Source organism: Mandrillus leucophaeus, unplaced genomic scaffold (genome assembly GCF_000951045.1).
Source record: "Mandrillus leucophaeus isolate KB7577 unplaced genomic scaffold, Mleu.le_1.0 Scaffold272, whole genome shotgun sequence".
Taxonomy (NCBI): Eukaryota; Metazoa; Chordata; class Mammalia; order Primates; family Cercopithecidae; genus Mandrillus; species Mandrillus leucophaeus.
Genome location: NW_012102832.1, coordinates 852,637 through 867,612, shown reverse-complemented (window position 1 = coordinate 867,612; position 14,976 = coordinate 852,637). Strand labels below are relative to the sequence as shown.

The 14,976-nt window shown below is 55.1% G+C and overlaps 2 protein-coding genes across 3 annotated transcripts in view; one reads left to right on the top strand and one right to left on the bottom strand.

The window, feature by feature from the left end:
- Positions 1-10,392, top strand: part of PCGF2 (polycomb group ring finger 2) — an 18,839-nt gene extending 8,447 nt beyond the window's left edge. For both annotated transcript variants that reach the window (XM_011984706.1, XM_011984707.1), the window contains 9 exons: positions 4,993-5,144; positions 5,753-5,849; positions 6,187-6,242; positions 6,326-6,376; positions 6,583-6,691; positions 6,847-6,901; positions 6,994-7,089; positions 9,265-9,345; positions 9,827-10,392. In XM_011984706.1, coding sequence (XP_011840096.1) covers positions 5,033-5,144; positions 5,753-5,849; positions 6,187-6,242; positions 6,326-6,376; positions 6,583-6,691; positions 6,847-6,901; positions 6,994-7,089; positions 9,265-9,345; positions 9,827-10,204 — 1,035 coding nt within the window. In that variant the 5' untranslated portion in view covers positions 4,993-5,032 and the 3' untranslated portion in view covers positions 10,205-10,392. The remainder of the gene's footprint in view (positions 1-4,992; positions 5,145-5,752; positions 5,850-6,186; positions 6,243-6,325; positions 6,377-6,582; positions 6,692-6,846; positions 6,902-6,993; positions 7,090-9,264; positions 9,346-9,826) is intronic.
- Positions 10,393-11,740: 1,348 nt separating this feature from the next.
- The window catches only part of CISD3 (CDGSH iron sulfur domain 3), a 5,301-nt gene continuing 2,065 nt past the window's right edge, over positions 11,741-14,976 (bottom strand). The window contains exons 3-5 of the mRNA XM_011984735.1: positions 14,676-14,711; positions 14,013-14,132; positions 11,741-12,159 (exon numbers count right to left, since the gene is read on the bottom strand). Coding sequence (XP_011840125.1) covers positions 11,980-12,159; positions 14,013-14,132; positions 14,676-14,711 — 336 coding nt within the window. The 3' untranslated portion in view covers positions 11,741-11,979. The remainder of the gene's footprint in view (positions 12,160-14,012; positions 14,133-14,675; positions 14,712-14,976) is intronic.

Sequence of the window (14,976 nt, the reverse complement as noted above, 5' to 3'; positions counted from 1 at the left end):
TTTGAGATGGAGTCTCACTCTGTCACCCAGCCTGGAGTGCAATGGCATGATCTCCACTCACTGCAACCTCCACCTCCCAGGTGCAAGCAATTCTCTGGCTCATCCTCCTGAGTAGCTGGGATTACAGGCATCTGCCACCATGCTCAGCTAATTTTTGTATTTTTCGTTTGTTTGTTTTTTTGAGACAGAGTCTCGCTCTGTTGCCCAGGCTGTAGTGCAGTGGCGCGGTCTCGGCTCACTGCAACCTCCGCCTCCTGGGTTCAAGCGATTCTCCTGCCTCAGCCTCCCGAGTAGCTGGGACTACAGGCGTGTGCCACCACACCCAACTAATGTTTTGTATTTTTAGTAGAGATGGGGTTTCACCATGTTAGCCAGGATGGTCTCAATCTCCTGACCTCATGATCCACCCGCCTGGGCCTCCCAAAGTGTTGGGATTACAGGCGTGAGCCACTGTGCCCGGCCTAGTTTTTGTATTTAGTAGAGATGGGGTTTCACCATCTTTGCCAGCCTGGTCTTGAACTCCTGACCTCATGATCCAGCCACCTTGGCCTCCCAAAGTGTTGAGATTACAGGTGTGAGCCACCGCGCCCAGCCAAACAAGGTGCTTTCTAAGAGCCTTTTCACCTCTGCAGTTCTAGACATCTGGATGTGACCTTGAGTGACTTTTCCTAAGACCTGGAGACATTCTAGTGAGGGAGTGGGGCTGATTTCATTTGAAGGCAGGCAGAGCAGAGAGAGCTATGGCATCGGAGAAGCACAGGGGCCTTGGCTGGGAGACCCACTGTTTCCACAGGGGACCATGAAGAAGTGAGAGAGGCCTAAATTGCAGGGTGGATTCCAGAAAGACACTGGTTAAAATGGAGAGATGGGTCTGGGTGCGGTGGCTCATGCCTGTAATCCCAGCAGTTTGTGAGGCCAAGGCAGGCAGATCACTTGAGGCCAGGAGTTGGAGGCCAGCCTGGCCAACATGGTGAAACCCTGTCTCTACTAAAAATAAAAAAATGAGCCAGGTGTGGTGGTGGCAGCCTGTATTCCCAGGTACTTGGGAGGTTGAGGCAGGAGACTCGCTTCAATCCAGGAGGCAGTGGTTGCAGTGAGCCGAGATCTCACCACTGCCGTCCAGCCTGGGAGACAGAGCGAGACTCCATCTCAAAAAAAAAAAGAGAGAGGGAGAGATGGTGGTGTTTTCTTAGCAGAGGTCTTTAAGGATTGGGAAAGACAAGTGCCAGGCTTGAATGGCAAGGAGGGGTCGGGGTTGGATGCTGGGTGCTGAGCAGGCTCCTTTCTTGCCACAGTAGCAATAGCCAGACCCAAGGCCTCAGGGCCCAGAACGAGGGCCGCCTAAGGGTCACACACACCCTTGCAAAGACAATGGCAGAAGATACTGAAGGGCGTGGCTTCTGCTTGGGGAAAAGTGGTGTTAGAGGTGGAGACACTGCTCAAGTCCAGGGAGAGGGTGGACACACAGTTGGGACTGACCTGTTAAAGCCCCTGAGCTCTGCAGAGGCCACTTCCAAAGGCGCTTGGCCTCCCCTTTCTGTTTCTTGGGATCTGTGTCTCCCACTCTTTCTCCCTCAAGTTCTTCCCATCTCCCAGCCTCTTCCTCAAAGTAATGACAGCTGGATTTCCAGCCACCCATCACCCCTTTTCCCTCACCTTCCCACAGCACACCAGCCAGTGCAGTGGGGGAGGAACTGGGTGTCAGGAATTCGGGGCCTGGGGCCTCCTGGGGTGGGGAGATGGGGAGAGGGTGCTCTAGGGAGACAGAGCTCCTGTTTACATTGCTCTTGGCACCTGCTGGCAGGGACCTGCAGGTAACCATGGCAATCAGGTGAGGAGCCAATCAGTGCTTCTCCCCACCCCCAGCCCCAGAGGTAACAGTCAGAACCTGTGGGGATGGAGTGGGGGGAGCAGGGAGTGTAGCAAGGGGCTTATTTTCTTAAACTGGAGAAGGAGCAGTGTTTCATTCAGTCAGCACTGCCTTGGGCCTCGGTCTAGAAAGGGTCCTGAGGAATAGGCTGGGGCTGAATTCTCAGAAATGCTCAGGGAAGTGATTGGGTGAGGGGCACAGCCATTCACAGTGTGGGGCTCCTGGCTGTGGGGTCCTTAAGAGCAAGTGTCAGCCGGGTGTGTTGGCTCACACCTGTAATCCCAACACTTTGGGAGGCGAGACAGGCGGGTCACTTGAAGCCAGGAGTTCAAGACCAGGCTAACCGACATGGCGAAACCCCATCTCTGTTTATAAAAAAATATATATATACAAAAATTAGCCAGGTGTGGTGGCATGCGCCTGTAATTCCAGAAGGTGGAGGCATGAGAATCACTTGAACCCGGGAAGTGAAGGCTACAGTGAGCCAAGATCACACCACTGTACTTCAGCCTGGGCAACGGAGCAAGACTGTCTCAAAAAAAAAAAAAAAAGAGCAAGTGTCTGTTCTGAAAATACAGGGAGTGTGTGAATAAGGTGGCTTGGGCGGTGTGAAGTGTGCGGAGCCTATGTGTTTACGTGTGTGTGTACGCGTGCACATGTATATGAGGGTGAACGGGAGAAAGATGAGGGCATGCGACAGAGACCCCAGGTGTTATCAGAGCTCAGCATCAGCATGTTTGTTGGTGGCTCTGCACACACACATAGATGCATCTGGACACACACATGACTGACAGGCAGGCACAGGAAGTACCTTTCTTTGGAGGCCCAGATGGCACGTACACATGATGGATATTACACACGCACAGAGAGACAGCCACTTGGATTGTTCTCTCCTCTGGATGGTTGTAATAATATTTGGGCATCTTGCCAGGGACAGGGTTACTATGGAAACGACCAAACAGTGGAGTAGCCAGCAGCTTTCTGCGTAATTGCAAAGGGGGGACCCATGCAGGGAGGGCTGGCCGAGGCCACTCTGCGTGGGGTGGGAACCCCTCTCCCTTCTCAGATCCCTGGGGCCGTGTCTCTGGGCTTGCCGTGGGACTGGCTTGTTCCCCTCTGTCTGCCCTGTAACCTGGTGTCTCTCCCACGTGTGGCCTTTGTGTCTCTGCATCTCTTTCTGTCTCTGGCCAGGTTCCCTGAGCCTCTGTTGGCTGGCTGGGTCCTGGCCAGACTCATCCTGGGGTCTCTATAGAAACTGCTGATCCCGGCTGTGAATTTCTTGTCCTAGAAAACTCAGTGTGGTGGCTTTAGAAATCTTTCTGGAAAGGAGAGAAGGGTGTGCGTATGTTGTAAAGGAGCTGTTGGGGCTTGGCCTCTTCCCAAGCCCCACCCTTGGGCTTTTACTCTGGGAAAGAGGAGGGAGGGGCTGTCCCTTCCAGGTGCAGGTTTGGTTTGATTTCTTTACCAAGAAGGAAGCACAGTGGCCAATCCAGAGCTGGACTTTTCACCTCTCCGGACCCTGCCTGGGCCTGGCTGGTGTCGGGCAGGCGGTCTGGGCACAGAGCACTTTCTGCCCAGCTTTGGCAGGCATCTGTGAGAGCCTGTGGTTTGTCATTGGACAGCCTGTGAACAGGTGGCAGAGGCGTCACCAGGGCAGGAGACAGCGGGAGAGTAACAGTGACCATGTTGGGGGAATTCCTGCAGTGTGCATGAAAGGGGGGTTCCTGGACCCTGTGTGCTTGTGGGCAGGGAGCACTCATGCAGGGGGCTGTCCATCAGGGGCACTGGGAGGGATTCCTGTGGCAGGGGTATAGCCTTTTTGCCTAAACTCTTTGAGTCCAGGGCTAGGGCTGGAGCTGTGCATTCCCAGCTTCAGGCATGTAAGGACCCTCTCTGTTCCCTGCCTGAGTCCCAGGCCTGGAAGCCAAATGGTCAGGGTATGGTGGATTTTCTGGGAGCAGCCTATATTTGGCAGACTTTAGAGGAGGGAGGTGCTCCAAAGCCTAGGCTGGGTGCGGAGCCAGAAGCACAAGGGATGGCTGTGGCCTTCTAACTTAGGGCAGCCTGTGCCCTGGTGCTTCCAGGGAAGCCTTCTTGGAGGAGGAGTGAATGGATGGAGTAGATAGGAGGCTGGGATCAAGTCTGAGGCCCTGCACCTGGGTGGAGGGGTTGAGGGAGTGAGGATAACTTATTTTTCCCTTCTTCTGTTCCTTGAAGTTTCAGGCCAGTGGCTGATTTATCTGAGTTTCCTCCTAGTTCCTAGGATGCTTTAAATGTGGACCATGTGCGTGAATACGGATTGGGATTGGGGAGTTTTGTTTTTGTTTTTCTTTTTTAGACAGAGTCTCGCTGGGTCGCCCAGGCTTGAGTGCAGTGGCATAATCACGGCTCACTGCAGCCTCAACCACTCAGGCTCAAGGGATCATGTGAGGCAGGAGGATCCTCCTGCTGTGGCCTCCCAAAATGCTGGGATTACAGACATGAGCCACTGCACCCGGCCTGGGATAGGAGAGAGTTTAAAAAGCCCTCTTCTCTTCCATTTTCCTGCCTCCTCACACTCTCTGGGGAGTTGGGCAGTACATCCTGTGGCCTAACTTCAATCTTTCCTCCTGCTCCCCAGAGGGAGCCTGACCTTGTTGCTCAAGGCTGTGTGACTCTCCAGAGCCCGGGCACCCAATGAACACACAGAGGGGGCCAGAAAGAACCAGCCGCATGTACGCCCCCAGCCGACCCTGAAGGCAGAGAAGGGTCTTGGGCTCAGGGAGAGATGTGCTGGGAGGTGTGGAGTGAAGTGTGGGAGGGGCTGCCGAGGCTCTGGGTTTCTTTTTTTTTTTTTTTTGAAACAGAGTCTCGCTCTCTCGCCCAGGCTGGAGTGCTGTGGCTCAATCTCGGCTCACTGCAAGCTCAGCCTCCCGAATAGCTGGGACTACAAACGCCCGCCAGCACCCCCGGCTAATTTTCTGTATTTTTAGTAGAGACGAGGTTTCACCGTGTTAACCAGGATGGTCTTGATCTCCTGACCTCGTGATCCGCCCGCCTCGGCCTCCCAAAGTGCTGGGATTACAGGTGTGAGCCACCACGCCCGGCCAACTCTGGGTTTCTGATTCCACTTTGTTTCCCAGGGCAACGCTCCCCAGTCCCCCCACCCCTGACCCCGGAATCATGCATCGGACTACACGGATCAAAATCACAGAGCTGAACCCCCACCTCATGTGTGCCCTCTGCGGGGGGTACTTCATTGATGCCACCACTATCGTGGAGTGCCTGCATTCCTGTGAGTTGGGGGGAGGGGAGCTGCTCAGGGTGGGCAGCCTCTGTGCCCAGATTGGGGTGGGCATGGCCTGAGGAAGGTAGCACACAAACCCTTGCCCTGAAGAGCCAACGTGCCCACGTGTCTGCTGGGAATCCTCAAGTCACAGAGGGCCTACCTTGCAGGGGCAACTGGGTGCGGGGCATCGGCCCAGAAGTTCATTTCAAGGACTTGCATCTGAAATCTTAGCTCTTTCTTGAAATGACTGAAATTGTATGCCCTGAAGATGCAGACACCCCTTGTTTGTACTGTGGGCTTGGCAGCAAGGGGGTGAGACCCAGGGGCATCTTGAACAGGCTGGCTTTTGTCCTCCACTCCATTGGGGAGCTTGGGACTGAGGGCTGACCTTCTGCGTTGTACGTGACACTGGCCTGTCTCACACAAGATCCAGCTTCCCTCAACAATGCACAGGGACAGGTGCCACACGTGCAAAACACACATCGCCACGTTGGGCCTCGGAGCAGGGACAGGGTGGAGGTGAAGGGATATCTGAGTCTGAGCAGAGGGCGGGGAGGCTGGTCCTGGGATTGGAAGGCGACTCTGACTCTCCTCCCTCTCTCCACACCCCCAAGTCTGCAAAACCTGCATCGTGCGCTACCTGGAGACCAACAAATACTGCCCCATGTGTGATGTGCAGGTCCATAAAACCCGGCCGCTGCTGAGCATCAGGTAGGCTTGGCACCGCACTCCTGCCCCCGCCATCCTCTGGGTCAGCCTCCCCCATCCCTCCCGCACTCCGTGCTTCCTTCAGGCAAGGCGGCAGGTGTGGGAGAAGCACGGCGTGTGGACTTGGGCTACTCCCCTCCCTTGGGGTTGCATTTGGCTCGTCATAGGCTGAGAGGCATACTAGAGGGTCAAAGACCAGACCCACAGGGATCCCAATGCCTGGGCAGTGGGTCTCAGAAAGGGAGTGGGTAGAGAGGTCCCATGACTGGGAGAGCAGGGTGACGTCAGAGCAGTTCTCTGGAGAGCTCATTGCTGATACACCCTGTCCATTTTTCCCCAGGTCTGACAAAACCCTTCAAGACATTGTCTACAAATTGGTCCCTGGGCTTTTTAAAGGTATCTGCACACCATTCCTCCTCCTGCCCACCGACCCCATTTCCCAACCCATGGCCCCGTCCTCATCCGCTCCCTTCTTCCAGATGAGATGAAACGGCGGCGGGATTTCTATGCAGCGTACCCCCTGACAGAGGGTGAGTGTGCTCACATCTGTTTGTGTGTGCATGGGCGTGCCTGGGACCATGTAGGTGTGTAGTGTTACCAGTCACCCTCTGACCTCCTCGGCGCACACCTCCCCAGAAGGTGGCCCGGCTCACCTGGCTGAGTTCATGATCCCTGGGTCCTTGGCGGGCTCCCTTCTTCCATCCTCCACCAACCCAAGAGCTCTCTCCTTCTGCAGTCCCCAACGGCTCCAATGAGGACCGCGGCGAGGTCTTGGAGCAGGAGAAGGGGGCTCTGAGCGATGATGAGATTGTCAGCCTCTCCATCGAATTCTACGAAGGTGCCAGGCAAGTCCGGCCCAGGCTGGCCCCTTCTGGGCTCCTAGGTTGGGTCACCCCTTCTCCCACCCAGGGCCCTCTGGATGTGTCCATCGAGGGACCATCCTCCTGGGTCTCCTGGTTCTTCCTGGGTCTTCCTAGCTTCGTTCTTTCTCCATCCCCAGGGACCGGGACGAGAAGAAGGGCCCCCTGGAGAATGGGGATGGGGACAAAGAGAAAGTGAGTGCTGGGGCCTGCCCAGGACTGGAATGTGGGCTGGGAGGGAGTGGCCTGGGGTGGATCCCCTACCATGGGTGCCTGTGCCCCAACAGACAGGGGTGCGCTTCCTGCGATGCCCAGCAGCCATGACCGTCATGCATCTCGCCAAGTTTCTCCGCAACAAGATGGATGTGCCCAGCAAGTACAAGGTGGGTCCCTGGGCCTTTCAAATAATGAGTGTCTGTATATGGGTGTGTCAGACAGTCTGTGCACGCCAGCCATTGGTCAGGGCTGGCTAGTTGTCACCCAAGGCTTTTGTGGTTAACTGAACCCATGTGTTAATAGAAGGGTGGTTGAAACCAAGATTAGGGTTTCTGGGGGTGTTGAAGTAAGTGTGCAGTAGTGCATGGGACCAAGATGGTGTGTATTGTGCATGTTACACACTCGGAACTGTGGCAGAGATGAGTGCAAAAACGCAGGGCCTCCTCTGGGGCCGGTTGGCTGTGGGAAGGCTAGTCTGAAATTCCAGCAGAGCTCCAGGACATGCCTTTTCAAGCTTGAATGTGTATGTGTCCCCTGGAGATCTTGTTAAAATGCAGATTCTGATTTAGTAGATTCCTTTTTTTTTTTTGAGATGGAGTCTTGCTCTGTCACCAGGTTAGAGTGCAGTGGAGCGATCTCGGCTCACTGCAACCTCCGCCTCCCGGGTTCAAGTGATTCTCCTGCCTCAGCCTCCCGAGTAGGTGGGATTACAGGTGCGTGCTACCGCACCTGGCTAGTTTTTGTAGTTTTAGTAGAGACGGGGTTTCACCATGTTGGTCAGGCTGGTCTTGAACTCCTGACCTCGTGATTCATCCCACTCGGCCTCCCAAAGTACTGGGATTACAGGCGTGAGCCATGGCACCCGGCCAGATTCCATATTTCTAACAAGCTCCTAGCTACTGAAGGTCCACAGATCACACTCTAGGACAGTGGATCCTAAACTGTTGCCTGTTAAATCTCACGAGTTAACTCACAACTTACCAGTTAAGTCAGAATTTCTGGGGGTAAGATGCAAGCATTGATTTTTTGTTTTTGCTTTTTTTTTCTTTTCCCTCTGTCACCCAGGCTGGAGTGCAGTGGCATCATCTCGGCTCACTGCAACCTCCGCCTCCTGGTTTAAAGTGATTCTTGTGCCTCAGCCTCCCAAGTAGCTGGGACTACAGGTACATGCCACCACACCTGGCTAATTTTTGTATTTTTAGTATAGACAGGGTTTCACCATGTTGGCCAGTCTGGTCTCCAACTCCTGGCCTCAAGTGACCCACCCGCTTCAGCCTCCCCAAAGCTCTGGGATTACAGGTGTGAGCCACTGCACCTAGCCAGGCATTGGTGTTTTTTTGTTGTTTTCTTTTTTTTTTGAGACAGAGTCTTGCTCTTGTTGCCCAGACTGGAGTGCAATGGCAGGATCTTGGCTCACCGCAACCTCTGACCCCCCCAGGTTCAAGCGATTCTCCCGCCTCAGCCTCCCGAGTAGCTGGGATACAGGCATGCGGCACCATACCCAGCTAATTCTGTATTTTTAGTAGAGACTGGGTTTCTCCATGTTGTTCAGGCTGGTCTTGAACTCCCGACCTCAGGTGATCCGCCCGCCTCGGCCTCCCAAAGCTCTGGGATTACAGGTGTGAGCCACCACACCCGGCCTAGGCATTGGTGTTTTTGTTGTTGTTGTTTTTTGAGACAAGACGGAATCTTGCTCTGTCACCCAGGCTGGAGTGCAGTGGAGCAATCTCGGCTCACTGCAAGCTCCACCTCCCGGGTTCACGCCATTCTCCTGCCTCAGCCTCGGGAGCAGCTGGGACTACAGGCGCCCGCCACCACGCCCAGCTAATTCTTTGTATTTTTAGTAGAGACGGGGTTTCACCATGTTAGCCAGGATGGTCTCGATCTTCTGACCTCGTGATCCGCCCGCCTTGGCCTCCCAAAGTGCTGGGATTACAGGCCTGAGCCACTGTGCCCAGCCGGCATTGGTGTTTTTTAAAGCTCCCTGGGTGATTCCATTTTGCAGCTGGGGGTGAGAGCCAGAGTTCCAGGAGATCCCCCTGAGCCTTTCAGCTCCGCTGGGAGACCTGCCAGAGATAGGAGATCCAGACAGCTGTGTGCATGGTGGGACTGGGGGCTGCTAACAATAGGGGAATCTTCTCTGGACCCCTTCCTGCCTGGTGGTCAGGAGTTATGTTGGAACAACTCTGACAGGGAAGTCAAATCCACAGTGAAACCCCAGAGAAATGAGGGACCATCTGCAAATCCACCCTTCCCATTGCCCCGCCTCCCAGTCCCCGACATTTGCAGCCTGGAGCCCCAAGCTAGCCAGGGTCGTGGTGTCTTCCGCTTCCCTCCCCCAGGTGGAGGTTCTGTACGAGGACGAGCCACTGAAGGAATACTACACCCTCATGGACATCGCCTACATCTACCCCTGGCGGCGGGTGAGCCAGCGGGTGGGGCAGGCAGGGAGCAGACTCCCGCAGGGTCTGGCATTGGTCTGTGGCCACATGGGTCACCCTTCTCTAATCAGAGACAGTCCATCCCTTGTCCCATGAGCTGTGTGTCCAGGGTGGCTTGCTACAGCAGCTCAGCCTCTGGGCCATCTCTTGCGGATGACTTTCCACTCAGGAGACAAGACTCCTTAGGCAGATGGCATTCCCCGATTTGGGGGCAGAAATAGGTGCTGGCAGCTGCCGTGTGTTTGCCTCCCTCTCTCCTCTCTGACAGAGTCTCTGCTTAGACCTTTTGCCTCTCTGGGTCTTCATGTGCCCTGTATCCTTGTCTCTCTCCTCTCCAAGACCCCATCCCATCCTTTTCTTCGTGTTTGCACATTGTGGGTTAAAGCTGGTGGCCCTCTAGTTGGCCTCTCTCTCCTGATACCTTCCCCTTCCCTGTCTCTCTCCTCGCCCCCTCTCCCCGCAGAACGGGCCTCTTCCTCTCAAGTACCGTGTCCAGCCAGCCTGCAAGCGGCTCACCCTAGCCACGGTGCCCACCCCCTCCGAGGGCACCAACACCAGCGGGGCATCCGAGTGTGAGTCAGTCAGCGACAAGGCTCCCAGCCCTGCCACCCTGCCAGCCACCTCCTCCTCCCTGCCCAGCCCAGCCACCCCATCCCATGGCTCTCCCAGCTCCCATGGGCCTCCAGCCACCCACCCTACCTCCCCCACTCCCCCTTCGACAGCCAGTGGGGCCACCACAGCTGCCAATGGGGGTACCTCGAACTGCCTGCAGACACCATCCTCCACCAGCAGAGGGCGCAAGATGACTGTCAACGGCGCTCCCGTGCCCCCCTTAACTTGAGGCCAGGGACCCTCTCCCTTCTTCCAGCCAAGCCTCTCCACTCCTTCCACTTTTTCTGGGCCCTTTTTTCCACCTCTTCTACTTTCCCCAGCTCTTCCCACCTTGGGGGTGGGGGGCGGGTTTTATAAATAAATCTATATATATATGTACATAGGAAAAACCAAATATACATACTTATTTTCTATGGACCAACCAGATTAATTTAAATGCCACAGGAAACAAACTTTATGTGTGTGTGTGTATGTGTGGAAAATGGTGTTCATTTTTGGGGGGTCTTGTGTAATTTGCTCTTTTTGGGGGTACCTGGAGATGAACTGGATGGGCCGCTGGAGGCTCAGTGAAGCTCTGCACGGTCCTCGCTGTTTCCCAAGGCAGATGGTGTGTTGGGACCCCTTCAGCCCCAAAGCTTTAGGCACGATTCCAACTGGCTGCATATAGGAGTCGGTTAGAATTGTTTCTTTCCCCGTTTCTCTCCCCATCTTGGCTGCTGTCCTGCCTCTGACCAGTGGCTGCCCCCCGCATTGTTGAATGTCCAGAAATTGCTAAGAACAGTGCCTTTTACAAATGCAGTTTATCCCTGGTTCTGAGGAGCAAGTGCGGGGTGGAGGTGGCACCTGCATCACCTCCTCCTCTTGCAGTGGAAACTTTGTGCAAAGAATACATAGTTCTGCCTCTTTTTTTTTTTTTTTTTTTTTTTTCCTGTGTGTGTGGCCTTTGCATCATTTATCTTGTGGAAAAGAAGATTCAGGCCTTGAGAGGTCTCAGCCCTTGGAGTTCCACTGTGGCTTTAGCATTGTGAAGCACTGCACCCCCACCGACCCTACCCTCACCCCGGAACCCTCACTAGCAGGACTGGTGGTGGAGTCTCACCTGGGGTCTAGAGTGGAAGTTGGGGTGGGTTAACCTCACACAAGCACAGACCCCAGACTTTGCCAAAGGCAAACAGCCTTCCAGTTGCCCCTCCACCCCCAGTTGAGGCCCGGTCACCTGGTCAGGACAGAGCAACTGCATCTAAAAGCACAAGAAGACAGAAACCTGTAAGCTCTGACCCCACCCCCACCCCTTGAGAGGTCAGCAGACCACCTCCTTAGGGACAGACCCTGGCAGGTCCCTGCCCACCGAGATTTCCTCATGTGTGCATAGATCTGGGAGGATATGGGAGTCGAGACTCAAGATTCCATCACAGCCTAGGTGTGTGGGGTTGGGAGTCCCCTGATGGGCTTGTCTGTATTTGCACCTTGTCCTGTGTCTGAGGTCCTGTGACTGTACCCTCCTCTGCCCTGGGACATCTGTATCTCTTGGCTTTGTAATAAATGCTGCATACTTTCTGGAGCCTGTAGTTCTTTGGGGTAGAGGGAAGAAGGGAAGGGTGCCTCTCATCTCTGGGTTCAGCCTGATTTGGGGACCCCATACTTAATGAATATGAACTGCCCTCTCCTGTGGCAACTGGTCAGGAGCCCCCAGCCCACAGACAGGTTGAAATCTGGAGTAGCAGGCAGCACGTGGGCCTCATAGCAATGACTACAGGACCACCAGTCTAGTTGGGCGGCTTGTTTTTGCCATCTTCCCCATCAGCAAACATTGAACCAGGGCCCACTCCCGCCTGCCCCAGACTGGAGACTTTTAGGTTATAGGGAATAATTCTTCCTTCATGAGCCAGCTGTGGGTACCAGAACTCTTTCTTGGGCTCAGCACCTGTTTCCTTTCCCACAGAAGGGGGTGCCTGTCAGAGGCCGGGAGCCAAGGCCACCTGTGGCTGGACAGCAGCAGCCCCCTCAGAGTGGGGAGCCCACTTCTGCCTTCTGCACGCGCTCACTCCTGTGGGTGCCATCGCAGTACGGGGGCCTCTGAGTGGCCTTGCAGGTACAGAGTGCCACCGTGCGGGTCTCTTGGGCCTTGAACTTGAGGGGAGATAGGCCAGTGCGTTGGAAGAAGTGGGAGCCGTCACAGAAGGGCTGGTGGGGGAAAGACGGGAGTCAAAGACCTGACCCCACCTGCTGGCGTGGGGCGGGGCAGGGCACGCAGCAGGAGCTCAGGGGGAGTGCAGCACAGTGGTTAGGGTGCAGGCTCCAGCGTGAGACTGCCGGGGCTCACCGAGTGACCTCTCTAATCTGTAATGTGGGGGCGATAAGAGTAGAGTTGTATGAGGAAATAAAATAACGATCATGGTATGCTTTGCCTATAGTAAGTGTCTGGTAAGTATTTACAGCGGCTTTATAGCATTAGTCTCTGGGACACCCAGAGAGCCAGGACACTAATAGATGTGTGTGTGTGTGTGTGTGTGTGTGTGTGTGTGTGTGAATGGCTCTGAGTCTCCACTGGATCATGAAATTCATTTCCTTCCAATGTTCCTGGGTTAAAACTTCTTTGAGCTGGAGAGTACCCTGTGGTAGCAATTTTGTTTGGCTCTAGGGAATAACTGGGCATGTGACAGGGAGTGAAGGTTACCAGGAGGAGGGGATGCCCATAGCAAACTGGCTGACTGGCACAGAAGTGTACTCCTCATCCCAGAAGCTGCTCGAGCAGAGACTGGTAATGGAAACAGGCCCAGAGAGGTGACATGCCTTGTTAGTTGAAGGCAGAACTGGTGCCAAGGCTTTTTTTTTTTTTTTTTTTTTTTGACAGGGTCTCACTCTGTTGCCCAGGCTGGAGTGCAGTGATCCAAACACGGCTCACTGTAGCCTCAACTTCCTGGGCTCAAGTGGTCCTCCTTCCTCAGCCTCCATTATGGCTGGGAACACAGGCCCAACTTCATGCTAGTTTTTGGTAGGGGTAGAGGCATTTGTAGAAGCGGGGTCTCAACTTTGTTGCCCAGACTGTTCTTGAACTTCTGGGCTCAAAAGATCCTCCTGCCTTGGCCTCCCAAAGTGCTGGGATTACAGGTGAGCCACCTCGCCTGTGAACCAAGGCCTCTTGACATTGGAGTTAGGGTGGGATGGAAGAGAGGTGAAAGAAGCGTGCAAATAGAAACTAGCAACTTGTCTTAGAGGGCTTGAGGTGTGTGGACCTAAGTGGGACTCAGGGACCCTGGGCTGCTGACACCATGCCACACAGCTTGAAGGAACACCAGTCAGAGCTCTGCTCAGGAAGGAAAGGGGCCAGGGAGGCAAACAATATGGGCAGGTTCCTGCTGGGATGAAAGGTTCCTGGGCAGAAGGGGAAGCAGGTGGGGCAGGCAGCGAAGCTGAGAAGACAGCAAACTGTGGCAGGCGGCCAGGACGTCCCATAAACTAAGAAGGAAGAGTTTTCTGGAAGAAGAGTGGAGAGCGGCACAGGGGAAGGCTGGGAGGCTTTGGAGGCAGGAGAGCCTGAGCAGAATCTCTTCCCAATGTGTCTATGACCATACCACCCTGAACGTGCCCAATCTCATCTGATCTCAGAAGCTAAGCAGGGTCAGGCCTGGTTAGTACTTGGATGGAAGACCGCCAGGAAATACCAGGTGCTGTAGGCTTTCGGGGTTCAACGCCTGGGAATCTATGGCCCAGGTGCTTCCTGGAAGGAGACAGGGAAGGGCCAGGTGAGCTTCGTCATGCAGTGCACCTCTGAGAAGCAAACAGCTCCAGAAGAGCCCACTGGAAGCCTGGCCACATCAGACTGGCTGCGTGACTGAGTTTCTGTCTCTCTGGCTTCATTGCAAGAGATAGATGCAGTGAGCTTAAGGTTGCTGGTGGCACTGGCCTTTTGTCCCCAAATCCCCTTGGTGTCCCTCAGGTATGTATAGGAAGACTAAAATCATCTGGGTGGGAACTCACTGGAGACACCAGGCTGTTCCCAGAGGTATCAGTAGGAAGGCAGGTAGGGGTCTCACCTGCTTCTTGCTGCGGCCACACACACACCACCTGTAGGTTTTCCCTGCCACCAGCTCCACCTTGATGGGGGTCTTCAGGGCCACCACAGACCTGGCTGGGGTTCTAGGGAACCACCGGGCCTGTGGCCAGGGAAGATGAGGGGCTCAGGGTTAGCTCAAGCCCTGGAAGCACCTTCCTGCCTGAGACCTTTCCCAGTTTCCCACTGGCCTGTGTGTGTGGCAGGTTTCCTCTACAAGAGGCTGATCTGATGCCACCCAACAAGACCGTTTCCCAGGACACCATAAGGACCGTGAGCTTTGGATAGTGAAGAGATTTCAAAGCCATGCAGGCGCTCAGGTTTCACGGTCCAGCTGCCTTCCCTCAAAGGCTGGCTCCCACCTGGGTGTTAGGGAGGGCGGGCCAGGATCCTTCCAGCCTGTGGCAGGGCCACCCACACCGGGCTTGGTTCATTAGGTGCTGCTGTCCTCAGAACTGAAGACTGGCGCCCTGCCCAGTGCCCTCTGGTCCGCCCCACCTCCCTGAGAGCCACAGGCTAACTCCAGGTGCCGGGAGTCTGGGGAAATAGGGCTGTACCCTCCTAGCTCCATACCCTGTCTCTGCCTTTTAGATCTCTGTGCCTGGGGGTCTTGTGTGAGGACGCGGGGGAGGATGGGGGGACTTACCAGCCAGGAGGAGATGTCCCGCCGCGGGTTCAGGTCCTGCAAAGTACGCAAGCATGGCAAGCATCACAAGACAGTGATTGGGAAACGGAAAAATAAAATCAGTGGAAAGGGAAGGACATGGGAGGCCATCTGGGAAGGAGGAGGTGACAGGGTTGAAGGGGCGAGGGAGGAATGAGAGGGTAAGAAAAAGGTCGCAAGAGAAGGTGTTGGCTGGGGAGGAACTGGCGCTAGGGAAAAGCCTGTGAGCTGAGGCAAGCCAGACACCGGCGGGGCGGGCCGGGGGCTGGGGGATGCTCGGTCG